The sequence below is a fragment of the Plecotus auritus genome (genome assembly GCF_963455305.1).
Source record: "Plecotus auritus genome assembly, chromosome: 3".
Classification (NCBI taxonomy): domain Eukaryota; kingdom Metazoa; phylum Chordata; class Mammalia; order Chiroptera; family Vespertilionidae; genus Plecotus; species Plecotus auritus.
In genome coordinates this window covers 163,669,718-163,683,397 of record NC_137772.1, presented here as the reverse complement: position 1 = coordinate 163,683,397, position 13,680 = coordinate 163,669,718, and the positions used below count along the sequence as shown (strand labels likewise).

The 13,680-nt window shown below is 44.5% G+C and overlaps 1 protein-coding gene across 3 annotated transcripts in view; it reads left to right on the top strand.

Annotated features, from left to right (window-relative positions):
* Positions 1-13,680, top strand: part of SRGAP1 (SLIT-ROBO Rho GTPase activating protein 1) — a 288,960-nt gene that overhangs the window by 167,928 nt on the left and 107,352 nt on the right. For all 3 annotated transcript variants that reach the window (XM_080660547.1, XM_080660549.1, XM_080660548.1), the window contains exon 4: positions 321-383. In XM_080660547.1, coding sequence (XP_080516673.1) covers positions 321-383 — 63 coding nt within the window. The remainder of the gene's footprint in view (positions 1-320; positions 384-13,680) is intronic.

Below are 13,680 nucleotides of genomic sequence, written 5' to 3'. Positions count from 1 at the left end.
AAGCATGATGTTTCTTCACCCTGCTTACCTTTTCTCTCTCTTGATAAAGTCTGAATTGGATGTTGGGAGAGCCATTCAGACTGTTCAATCACTTGTTTGCCTCTGTCCAGCCTGTGTTGACCTTTTGGTGCATATATCTAGTATTTAGAAAGGTCCTTCTGGTCAAAGATGTTTCTTTTATTAGGTGTGCTGGCCTTCTGTTGTGTTATATACTACATTCTCCTATTTCTAGTCAGTGGACTTTTTAAGATGTAAATAATTTAGAAACAAGTTTCTACTACATTTTAAAATATTCTTTCTTAATTTCTTCTTAATTACAGAGCAAAGAGATTGCATTTCAACTTCATGAGGATTTAATGAAGGTTCTTAATGAGCTGTATACGGTAAGCACATAATCTTTCTTCTTTTGCAAGACTCTTTGGTTTAGAATTATGGTTTGCAGAAATACTGCTTTTATTAGAACTCATTCCAAGCTAGGGTGTTGACAGATGCTTGTCCGGTTGAAATGATGAACAAAGTGAATAGATGCACACTACAGTATTCTTTCCCCATTCCCTGCCAATGTGGGGAGACTGCATTCAGGTAAATATGTATATGCACTTATCACACTTTAAGAAACTAGATTATAGGTGTTTCAATATGACATGTTTTTAATTGGTTAGATCATATGTGATCTGTACATTTTTTTCAATTCCATATATTTTGTTACCATTCTTAAATTAGCCATTCTGGGATTTGAGAAATTTAGAGTTGCTTTATTCTGGTACTTTAATTTTTTTTTCCATTTCAGTGAAATTGTTTAGGACTTACTATATTAAAATTAGTTTTGGGGGAGGTCTCTCTCTCTTTTTTTTTAAATTGATCTCAGAGAGAGGAAGAGGGAGAGAGGGAGAGAGAGAGAGGAACATTGATGTGAGAGAAACATCGATCAGTTGCTTCCAGCATGTGCCCTTACTGGGGATCAAACTGGAAATCTGGGTATGTAACCCTGACTGGGAATTGAACCTGCCACCTTTTGGAATATGGAACGCCGCGCCGACCAACTGAGTCACTCCAGCCAGGGCAGGAGGTTTCTTTTTTTGTCAATAATTTGCTTTTCTGAATTTAAATTTTATTCAGGCTGCTGTATATAAATTACATAACTCAAAATTATTTTAAGAAAACCAAAATCAATGAGGTTACAACTTGGAATTAGTCATATGCCTATGTAAATTTGTTTTACATTTAATGGTCATACTATTAAATGCAAATTCCCTTTGGAGGAATTTGATGAGTTTTTATTTTATAACACATAATAACAATGAGAAATGAACAATAATAATTTGTTCTAACTATAGATATTTGCATTTGCATTGCAAAAGATTATTTGAATTTTTCTTAACAGGCAAATTAAACCTGAAGTTTAGTATTAAAATGTTTCTTGATTTACAATTTCTTTTGTTCCTAAAAAGCCATGTGTGTAAAATACAGTTTGGGGAATTAAATTGTTTGTAATGCTCCATTGATACTTGCTAATTAAAAGGACCCATAGTTTTAAACTTTTATGAGATTAGTGCTATTCTTATAAAACTCACTTTCCAATTTTTTGTGTGATACATTTATACTTTTTGTGGCACCTTTGCTACACCTGTGGTTATGAATTTAATTGTCAGTTTTTTATGTGTTAGTTCCTCCTTCAGAAACTTTCAACTTTATATACAAAAGCCTCTTGTTATAAGGTCATATCCATATTAAAAAATACCTAATGAAGTAGAGTTTATTGTAAAGGCCATTTATTAGCCTGTGATTTATTAATTTCTGACAACCTAAGGCATCAGCCATTTCTAGAAACTCTGGATATAGAATTTAAAAGTTAAATGAGCATTGTGCCTCTGAGACCTCCAGAAAAGAAACCGTATGTCATCTTCCATTGAACTATTTTAAGATGAGGGCTTCGTGGCACTTTTTTGGGACTCCCTTTGTTTGGGCATTATTTAAAAAAAAAAATTTGGTGGTTGTCATAGCAATCAGAGACAAGAGCCTGTTGATTATGGTCTGAAATAAGCAGTACTAGTCAAAACAGTGGTGGCAAAGATAAACTTGATCGTTGAATATGAGAAGTCAGTAAACTGTTACGAAAATTTTATCTCAGTGAAAGATGTGTATAGTGAAATTTTTCCTGGATTCAGCCTATCAAGTGGACTCAGACATTTAGTAAACTGCGTGGTTGAATCAAGTCAGCTGACACCTCCTCAGAACTCTCATCAAGATTAGTCTGAAAGCCTGAGGGAGCCAGGTCTTAGAAATGGCCACCAGAGTTCGAATGACTTTGTCAGAGTCATTGACCTCTCAGAATCAGTTGAGGAATTAAAGGGTAGAGGAAACAAGCAATGAGTTATTGTTGTTTTCTTTTTTTAATCCTAATCCGAGGATATTTTTTCCCATTGATTTATAGAGAGAGCGGAAGGGAAGCGGGGGAAGAGAGAGAGAAACATTGATGCCAGAGAGACACATCGACTGGTTGCCTCCTGCACACGCCCAGACTGGACTGTGAATCGAAACCTGTAACCCAGGTAGATACCCTTGATTGGGAATCGAACCCTTGACCCATTTCCTTGGTCCAAGGGCTGACTCTCTTAACCATTAGCCACACTGGCCAGGGCAGCAATGACTTTTTAATTAGGTACACTATAGAGCACTTTCTGTTCTTAAAAAAAATTTTACTTTATCCAGAGTGCATGCTCAGCTGAGGTCAGAGGTCATCTTTTGCAGGCGAAAGACCTTCATATTACACACACACACATACACATATACATCTTTTACTCAAAAAGATGATGCTTGGTTTCTCTGACACTTTATGTTTGGATATACAAATACTGTCTTGTTCAAATGAAATCTATCCATTATACATACTCAGTTTACATTCAGAAAGTGAGAAAAGGTGAGGAGTATTTGATCAGTGAGCCAGGAGTTGGGAAAATGTAGTTTAGGTTCCTTATTCAACCACTGACTGACCATGAACAAATAACCTTCTGATTTGCACCATACCTAGAATTTTGTATAACCAATATATATATGCAAATTATATGCCTAATATGCAAATTATCCCCAGGGGTGTACAACCGGGAGACAGATCGCTTGCTGTGGTGGCTGCGCTGACCACCAGGGGGCAGCACAGAATGAAGGAAGGCTCTGGCCGGCAGCCAGCAGCCGGGGAAGGGAGGCCCCATCTGGCAGCCGGAAGGCCCCGATTGGCCCTGATCGCTGGCCAGGACTAGGACCCTATCTGTGCATGAATTTTTTGCACCAGGCCTCTAGTCTATAATAATAAAAGTGTAATATGCAAATCGACCAAACGACCAAACATCAGAACGACTGTCTAGACCAGTGGTAGGCAAACTCATTAATCAACAGAGCGGCAAACCGCGGCTCGCGAGCTGCATGTAGCTCGCAAGCCGTGGTTTGCCGACCACTGGTCTAGACGACCTTGCGGACGAAGCCGGGGCTGTGAGGGCCAACGCAGCTGGGGCCGCGAGGGCCTACCCTTGCATGAATTTCGTGCATCGGGCCTCTAGTGATGTAATAATGATTTCTGAATGACAGGTGTAAAATAAGTAGCCTCGGGGAATTGAGGATGCTGTTTAATTGTCTTTTCAGACCGATATTCACTCCTTCCCTTCTCTTCACCCTGGATACTCCTTGGGAGTTGACAGTGAACATTCTGAGTATATGACCTTCCTTATATCAGGGGAGAGCTTGGTACTACATTAGAGTCGACCCTAGTGTGGACTTCTTTACCCCAAAATATTCCTCCCAGAGGTCTGCTTATTATGCCGTATATTATGCCAGAAAACTTTGTCTTAAGTAAAATGTAAACGGCCAGGAAAAACAGGAAGAGATCCTTTAGGGTCATTATACTAGTACCTTAGTGTGGACCAGATTTTTCAGATTCTCTGAGCACAGGTTGTGCGCATCAGGCAGAAAGGTGTTGCCTTCTGAGCAGGGAAGATGGGGTGGTGGCAGCAGAGTGCCATCTGGAAGAGGAAGAAAGGTTTTCAGTACTTTTGCCTCAATCTTGCCTTTATTTGCAGAAACAGGGCCTCTGAATGGTTTCAAGCCTCTGTTTCAATTCGTAGACCAAAAGGGTCAGCCACAGTAGTTAGGATTCTTTTGGCTTTGAGTGACAGGAACTCAAAATAACGGCATAAACAAAATAGAGGTTTATAGTGTCTCTCACATAAAAGAAGTTCAGAGACTGGCACCCCCAGGCTGGTCAGGAGGTTACATGAAGCTATCCGAGATCAGGCTCCTCCGAATCCACTGTTCAGAGAAACCTAATTGTAACCTCTGTCCTTATAACTCAGGTTCATTCTTAGAGCTTAAGCCAGTACATCTGCATGCCTGAAATGGAGAAAGGAAAGAAGGGCGGGGCCCCTGTCTCTTAAGGGGACTTACTGAAAGTCTCATGTAACACTTTCACCTACGTCTCATTGGCCAGAACTTAGAACATGATTCCACCAGGCTTTTAGCTAGCTGTCCAGATCATTACTCACCAGTTACAAATTGGGGATTCTGTTAATTTGAGAGAGAAAGGGAGGTATTTGTAAGTAACGAGCCATGCCTGTCAGTGAAACTAACATTTATGCATGCTTATTATGTATGTGCTAGTTATTGTGTTTGCCTTATCTCATGCGATCCTCACAGTATCTCTGTGAGGTAGTTACTATCATCATTCCCATTGTACAGAAAAGGAAACTAAGGCTCAGAGAGGCTTGCCCCAGGTTGCACAGAAAGTACTGAAGTGGGAGCTCAAGTCCAGGTCCAGAGCCCATGCATTAGTTGCTTTAACAAAAGCATAGGTAAAAAATTGAATATGTGCTTCACTGGCAACCTGACTGCTTAGAAATGTTGCTTTAAATGATCTCACAGATGGGACTCATTGGGCTAAAAAGTCAAAGGGTGAACCAAGATCCTCGGACTCTTTCTGGGTCTAATTCACTAGTTATCTTCTTTTGGGTTTAACTTTTGAAAGAGAATCAAAGAAGGGTTAAGAAAATAGGGAGATCACTGTGCTATAAGAGACAAAAATGACTGGACTGGCAGTCAGCAAACTCGTATTTGAATTTCAGATCACTTAGCCAACCTGGGGAGTTGTATCACTCTGTGTTCTCCATAATCAAGGGGATGGAAACGTATTTATCTATACTAATAAAAGAGAAATATGTAAATTGACCGTCAGTTTGCGACACCCACAGCCAATCAGGAGTGAGTATGCAAATTAACCCAACAAAGATGGCGGCCACCCAGGCCGCTCGGGCCTCTGGACAGCACGCCTCCTCAGGGCCTCCCTGCCACACTCCACACCTGTCAACCATCCTTGAAGCCTCCCTGTGGCCCAGCCCCCAGCCTCAGAGGCAACCCTCTGGTGCCTGAGGTTGTATGTCTGGCGTCCCCCTCTACTCTACCCCTGCCCCGCTGCTCTGGTAAACAAAACCCTAGCGTTGGAGCAGCCCCGCGGGCACAGACATGCACGGGAGCTCACTTAGTGCACAGTTAGCTTGTCCTGGGAGCTCCAGGCCAGCCAAGAGGCGATGGTGGCAGTCGTGGCGGCAGCAGCAGGCAGCTTAGCTTTGTTTTGAATAGGTGAAAGAGGCCACCTACACAGTAACCCAAATTATCAGCTCTCCCTCCTCCAAATCTTGCCAAATCAAGAGGGGAGAGGCGATGGGCATGGAGGGAGTGTGGGTGGGCAGGAGGCGGAGGGCGGAGGAGGAAGAGGATGAGGAAGGGGGCCAGTTGCATCCCACTTTCACATTAATGGGAAAGTGAAATGCACTAGTGCACCCAACCTCTCCAGTCCTCCCTGCCTGCCTCGTTCCCCCCGCCCCCGCCACCTCTTCCCCTCCACCCATCGGGAGCGCCAGCACTGCACAGAGGAACTCTCCAGAGAAGGAGGGCAAGGAGGAAGCAGCGCCGGAGCATGCAAAGCTTGCCACCGCCACCGCCACTGCACAGGCTGCTGGAGCGAACCTGCTGCATGCCGGCAGCCAGGGGAAGGAAGGCCTATTCTTGCACGAATCTTCGTGCACCAGGCTTCTAGTATCCTCCTATCTAATAAAAGAGTAATATGCAAATTAACCATCACTCCACTGCACCCACAAGCCACGCCCACCAGCAAATCAGGAGTGAGTATGCAAATTAACCCAATCAAGATGGCTATGGCCACGGAGAGAGCAGGAGGCTTGGGTTTCCCCGGCAATAAAGGAAGCCAAGCTTTCCGCACACCCTGGCCGGCCTAGGCCTCCACTCAAGGCTACAAAGTTTCAATTATAGAAGATAAATAAATCCCAACAAAAATGGCAGCAGCCACGGAGCTGGAGAGAGAAGGAGGCTTGAGTTGCCCCCAGTGATGGAGGAAACCAAGCTTTCTGCACACCCTGGCCGGCCTAGGCCTCACTCAAGGCTACAAAGTTTCAATTATAGAAGATAAATAAATCCGAACAAAAATAGTGGCAGCCGTGGAGCTGGAGAGAGCAGGAGGCTTGAGTTGCCCCCGGCGATGGAGGAAGCCAAGCTCCCACAGCCCTGGCCTTCACTCAAGGCTACAAAGTTTCAATTATAGAAGATAAATAAATCCCAACAAAAATGGCTGCGGCCATGGAGCGAGCAGGAGGCTTGGCTCCGCTCAAGGCTACAAAGTCTCAATTATGGAAGATAAATAAATCCCAGATAACAGGGCCTCCGCTTGGGTTGCCGGGGGGTGTGGCCGGCCTGCAAACCACCACAGGCCCCTCGCCCAGGCCACCCCACACCCCAAGGGAACCCCCACCCTGATCCGGGACACCCTTCAGGGCAAACCAGCTGGCCCCCACCTGTGCACCAGGCCTCTATCCTATCTTAATAAAAGAGTAATATGCAAATTGATCATCTCTCCAACACACAAGATGCCTGCCCCCATGTGGTCAAAGATGGCTGCCCCCATGTGGACACAAGATGTCCAGCAGGGGAGGGCAGTTGGGAGGGACCAGGCCTGCAAGGAAGGACAGTTGGGGGTGATCAAGCCTGCAGGGAAGGGCAGTTAGGGGTGACCAGGCTGGCAGAGGAGGGCAGTTGGGGGTGACCGGGCCTGCAGGGAAGGGCAATTGGGGGGGACCCAGGCCTGCAGGGGAGAGCAGTTGGGGGGGACCAGGCCTGCAGGGAGGGCAGTTAGGGGTGACCAGGCCTGCAGGGAGGGAAGTTGGGGGTGACTAGGCCTGCAGGGGAGGGCAGTTAGGGGCAAACAGGCTGGCATGGGTGCAGTTAGGCATCAATCAGGCTGGCAGGGGAGTGGTTGGGGTGATCAGGCTGGCAGGCAGAAGCGGTTAGGGGCAATCAGGAAGGCAGGCAGGCAAGCAGTTGGGAGCCAGCAGTCTTGGATTCTGAGAGGGATGTCCGACTGCCTGTTTAGGCCTGATCCTGGGCAGTCAAGACATCTCTCGAGGGGTCCCACATTGGAGAGGGTATAGGCTGGCCTGAGGGACCCCCCCCCCCGTGCATGAATTTCGTGCACCGGGCCTCTAGTATTATATAAATACTTATATTTACATACATATGTGGAGAGAGAGAGAGAGAGAGAGAGAGAGAGAGAGATAGAGATAGATAGAGAGATGCAGTCAACAGCTCGAGGGCCAGATTATAGTTTCAGTTCAAGTCCCAAGGCCTAAAAAAGAACCAGGAGAGCCGATGGTGTAAGTTCAAGCATCAGTGCAAGTCCAAAGCAGGAGATGCCCAGGTCTCCCCTCACACAGAGTCGGACAGCGAGAGCACATTTTCTCCTTCTCAGCCCTTTGTTCTCTTCAGCCCCTCAACAGATTGGATGAGGCTCATCCACATTGTTACAAAGACTATTTATTCAACAAACATTTTTTTAATGCCTGCTACTATGTCAGGCACTTTGAGATGTTCTGGGGATAAGGCTGTGAATAAAAACAGACCGTATACTTCCTCTCAAGACATTTATATTCTAGAGAGGAGAAAACAGACAGTGAACAAACAAATGCATAGTGTAACAGGTATAAGTGCTAAGAGGAAAAAGAAAGCTGAGTTACTATCCTATATAATAAAAGGGTAATATGCAAATAGACCAAACGGCAGAACAACCAAACAACCAATCAAAGCATAATATGCTAAAGATGTGCTAAGGCTGCTCAACCGGCTCGCTATGATGTGCATTGACCACCAGGGGCCAGACAGTCGACTGGTCAACCAGTTATGACGTGCACTGACCACCGGGGGCAGATGCTCTGACCGCTAGGTTAGCTTGCTGCTGGGGTCCAGCCGATTGGGACTGAGCAAGATGGGCCTGACATGCCCTGGAGCCCTCCTGCAGTCCCTCCCCAGCCCAATCGTGCACTGGTGGGGTCCCTCAGCCTGGCCTGTGCCCTCTTGCAATCCACGACCGCTCAGGGGATGTCAGAGAGCCGGTTTCAGCCCGAACCCGCAGGCCACTCCCCTTGGGAGGGCAGCAGACGCAGGGCTCATGGCTGACAAGCGCTGCTGCGGCATCTCAAGCCTCTTCTGATTGGAACTGATTGGGCTCGAGCCCACGGCAGGCACAGTGGGGCTGGGATGAGCAGGAGAGGCAGATAGGAGCTGCAGGCAGTGTTGGACTGCGGGTTTCGGCCCGATCCCTGCAGGCCACCCAGAGGGACCCCACCGTGCACAAATTCATGCACCGGACCTCTAGTAGATGATAAAGCAGTCAGAAAGGTGCCAGGCACATAGAAGCTTAATGAATGTTAGGAGTCAGTGTCATCTTTGTCATCAGGGGAGTGGAGTGGTAGCAGCTGCTCCTCTGCCTCTCAGATCAGGGATGATACTGACAGTGATCACATATGTGTGTGTGGCTTTTCCTTACAGTGGGTGTATATTACTTTTGTACAGAAAGAAAAAGGAAAGTAACTTCCCCTAAGCCAGTGGTTCTCCACCTTTCTAATGCGGCGACCCTTTAATACAGTTCCTCATGTTGTGGTGACCCCCAACCATAAAATTATTTTAGTTGCTACTTCATAACTGTAATTTTGCTACTGTTAATGAACCGTAATGTAAATATCTGTGTTTTCCAATGGTCTTAGGCTCGACAGCAGTGGTTCTCAACCTGTGGGTCGCGACCGCTAGCAGGGTTGCCTAAGACCATCAGAAAACACAGATATTTACATTACGATTCATTAACAGTAGCAAAATTACAGTTATGAAGTAGCAACTAAAATAATTTTATGGTTGGGGGTCACCACAACATGAGGAACTGTATTAAAGGGTCGTGGCATTAGAAAGGTCGAGAACCACTGCCCTAAGCAAACTCAGTCAATAGTAAATGTGAACAGTGATTGGGTTAGTGGGGACGTAAATACAGAAAAATGGTGACACAAAAGGTTAGAGGAAAGAGGCAAAACAAAATTTGCTTTCCTCAGTCTTAAAGGGCCCATCATAAAACAGTGGTGTAAAGTGCTAAGCCTGTCCCCTAATACCAAAATCTCAAAAGGTTATGGTGGATTTTTGTAGTTATTTGACCTATATTAATGTTTCTTTCCTTTGTCTAGGCTTTGCAGCATTAATTTCAGCATTTAAAAAAAAACCCAGCAAATTCTAATAGAGATGAACATAGATGTCATGATAAATCCACATGAAATTGATTGCTAATTATGTGTAATTGATTATCACACTTGCTATATATCAGTGACACACATAGCTAAGCCACAGTCAAGAGCTAATCCATTCTCAAGTTCGGTTAAATTAAGAGGAGAAAGCTGAGAGAATGAAGATTTATCCAACCCTTACAGGGAGGGAAGACATTATCCCCATTCCTTTCTTGCAGCAGCCCTATGAGGCAGGTGTTCCTAATCCGTTATTAACAAGTGGGACCTGGGACTCAGAATAATTAGCTCAGGATCACAGGGACAGTAAATAAATGCTCCAAAATCTAAACCCAGTTCCTGCCCTGAGGCCTATCACCTCTCCACTGGGCAGCTGCCTTAGGGAAGGATGTGCAAGGCCGGTTGGGGGAGGAAGGGTAGAACCTGATCTAACAGATAAGACTCAAAATGCCTGTTCTGATTGACACTTGTCAGAACTTGATTGACCTTTCCAGACCATTGATATGGGTTACAGAAAGGGCAAACCCAAATGGCTTTGCACATTCGGTTTTTATATTCGGATATGTTCATTTGGGCTTCCTCTTTAAAACAAAATCTTTCATTTAGCTTTAATGTTATGTGTGTCAACACCACCTGCTTAGCTGTGTGTTCATGCACAGTGATCACGGCTAAGCTTCCATTACCGGATACTCCATCCACCCTTGTTTTTTTCCTTCTGAGCTCTAGCTTCGATTTGTCTAACCAAGTTTATACCTAGAAAATGGAAGCTGTCCTAGTACAAAGCCAGGGCTGCCGAGCATCTTGTACAGGAGTTACTTGGAAAACGTGGTTGCCGAGGGCACTCAGCATCTCTGGCCTTTGTGTATCTTTGAAACACGTTTCTCTTTAAAAATGATAAAATAAAAAGCTAATTATTTTTAAAGGAGATGGGAGGGAAGGCACTGTTTATTATTTCAAGCCCTTCCCTGCAAACTCCGCCTGGGAGGACTACTGAAGAAAGCTTTTTTGGCTGGCTTTGTGAGAGTTAATGCATTCTTCCGTAAGGCAGAAACATGCCCCAGGCAAGGTGGAGAAGTCATTCCGAGAGAGCCCAAGGTACTTGCCACCCACCCCCCATCTGAAGATTTGTATCTGAGCCTCAAAGAGGTTTTTTATTTTTATATTTTGGTTAAGTAGTTATTTTAGCTCAAGGGCATTTTAAGTATTTGAAGTATATATTTCTGTAGTGAAAATGAAAAATCATTCCTTTGAGATGGACTACAAAGAGGTCTGGGTCGTAGAACAAAACACTGAGCAAAGAGAAAGAAGGCATAAAGGATATGTAAAAAGCGCCCAAATTAAAAACCTCTTTGGAATACCTGGTTCTCTGTGATGCATCCTGGGAAGCTTTGTTAAAAAGCACTCTCTTTAGAGATCTCGGGCTGATGAAGTGTTTCCATATAGCCTTTCCCTGGCTTTAGTACTAGACACTCAGATGGAAAGAAAGAGAGGTGTTGGGATCATAGGATGCGGCCAACTTCTGGGTTCTGATCCTGGTGTTGACAGTAGGTTAGCTCATTTATCTGGCTTCATTTTCCTGCCAAAATGATTGGGATTAATAAAATTCCCATTGCAAGGATCTGTGAGGACAACTGTTTGATTAAAAACTGTATGTGTAGATGTCTCGTAGGACACCCTGCTCATTAATGAAGCAAAGTGCCCCCCAGCTCCTGCTTGGAATTTTCATTTTCTCTCAGAGATTTGAGAATTAGCTCTGATTGGTGCTTATGAACTACAAATAAGACTGTCTTTGAAAAGAAGTGAACAGTACGTACTGAAAAATTTTTATTTGGTTTAGATATGAAAAAGCAAGTGTTAGAAAGTATAGTTTAGTAAAAACAAAAAATTTCTATAGAATTTCATATCAAGAGTCTTTCTCAAAGGATATATTATCTAAACTATTAGATTCTGAACTACAGATTCTGAACTTTTAAATTATTAGAATGCTTTAATAACAGACATCTTAATCAGGATGTTTTTTTAATTGGATAATTAAAGGACTTAGCTTTGTTTAGTATATACATATATACTAGAGGCCGGTGCATGGGAGGGGGGACAGGTCCCTCAGTTCGGCCTGCACCCTCTCCAGTCTGGGACCCCTCAGGGGATGTCTGACTGCCTGTGGGATTGGGCCTAAACTGGCAGTCGGACATCCCTCTCACAATCCGGGACCGCTGGCTCCTAACCACTTGCCTAACTGCCTGCCTGATTGCCCCTTACTGCTTCTGCCTGCCAGCCTGATCGCCCCGTAACCGTTCCCCTGCAGGCCTGATTGACCCCTAACTGCTCCCCTGCTGGCCTGATCGCCCCCAACTGCCCTCCCCTGCCGCAACCCGCCTCCTTCACGCGAGGCAGCAGAGACGCCGGGACCGGCCTCCTCCGTGCCGCACAGAGCCGTGGGACCCTCCCTCCGAGGCCTTACCATGCGGAGCGGCTGCCGGGCCCCGCCTCTGCTGTGTACGTGGCCATTTTGTGGCAGCCATCTTGTGGCCATCTTGTGATGATGTTGCAAGCGAGGGCATGAGGACCACCTAGGCTTTTATTAGTATAGATATATATGGTAATATTTAGGTACTAAAATAGTCAGGTACTATTCTAATATTCAGGTACTTTGCACATAATTCTTTAAGTTCTTCTAACAGCCCTTATGAAGTAGTTGAGACACAGAGAGGTTGAATACCTTGCCTGAGGTCACACAGCAAGGAAGTCTCAGACCAGGCAGAACTCTCTTTTAATGGGTGATTATAATATAAGGCAGACCATTTTGTACCAACAGAGAGGTCCAGGCAGAGGGCTTTGGAGATCCAAAGAGAAAAATTAATTCCACATTGAGGATTGAGAAAAATTAAGAGGAAAGGGTCTGAAAATGGACAGGATTTCAGTAATAGGAGAGATGGAGAGGGGACGGGGTAAGCTTTGGAGGCTAAAGGAGCAAAGTGAGCCAAGTCATACAACGAGGAAGAACACAGGGCATATTCATAGAATTTCCCTCTGCAGCCATATCTAGAGAGAAAGGAAAAATCAGGAGGTGAAAGATTTCAGGAGAATACCAAAATGAGATGGTTAAGAACACAGGCATCAATAAATGGTTGTACATCTACTCCAAAGCAGTTTGAAAACTCAAAAAGTTTTCTTGCACAGCTTAATAGCTGCTCCTCCTCCTCCTCCTCCTCCATAAATGCAGTGACAAGAATTGGATTTGAGGCTTAGGGTATATGTGTCAAATTCCAAATAATTTTTCATTGAAAGAAAAGGATTCCACATCACATTTTTCATTTTAGTTGATGCTGCAATCATAAGGGTTGTGGGGCTTTTAAGATTTCAAACATCTTGTATCCTCTGCTTAAGTATTTCAAATACTGAACCTTATAACTAATTTATCTAATACATACATGTAATATTGAAGACATGTGACAGATTTCCCTGAAAAGAAGTAAATATTTAAAACTGCAGGTGATTGAAATTCTAGTAAATTCATTGGCCTTTCATTATACATGTGCTTTCCCCTCAACATTGCCAACTCCTTGATACTCTGCCACTTCTGCAGCCGCCGTGTTCCGTGTGGCCTGGTTAATATGTATTCATGTGCCAACTCTCGGGTATTTTTTTCAGTAGATTAAACTTGCATTTCAGTGCCTCTGAAGACTTTTCTGAAAAGCCTTTTGGAAATAAGGACTTTCTGCATGACCTTCTCTCTCACTGACTTTCACTGTTGACTTGTTGGGCAAGGATTAAGTCTCCTTGCAGCTCCGTTTCTTTGATCCATAAGACAAAAGCCATCCCTCGGCTCTCAGCTTTCAGGTGTATGAGAATAACAAGTGAGCACAACAGGGCTAAGGCTTACTGTGGCTTAAAAGACATGATAGAAGGGAAGGGTGTTTAGTCATTGTACTGGCACTCGTGTGCCAGTTAGCACTGCAGGTGCCTGACGTGTGTACCAGTAAGTACTGTTCGAATTTCTAATTAGAGGTGAGAAAACAATGGGACATGCTAAAAGACAAAACAAAGATTTGAACCCAGGCAGTAAGAT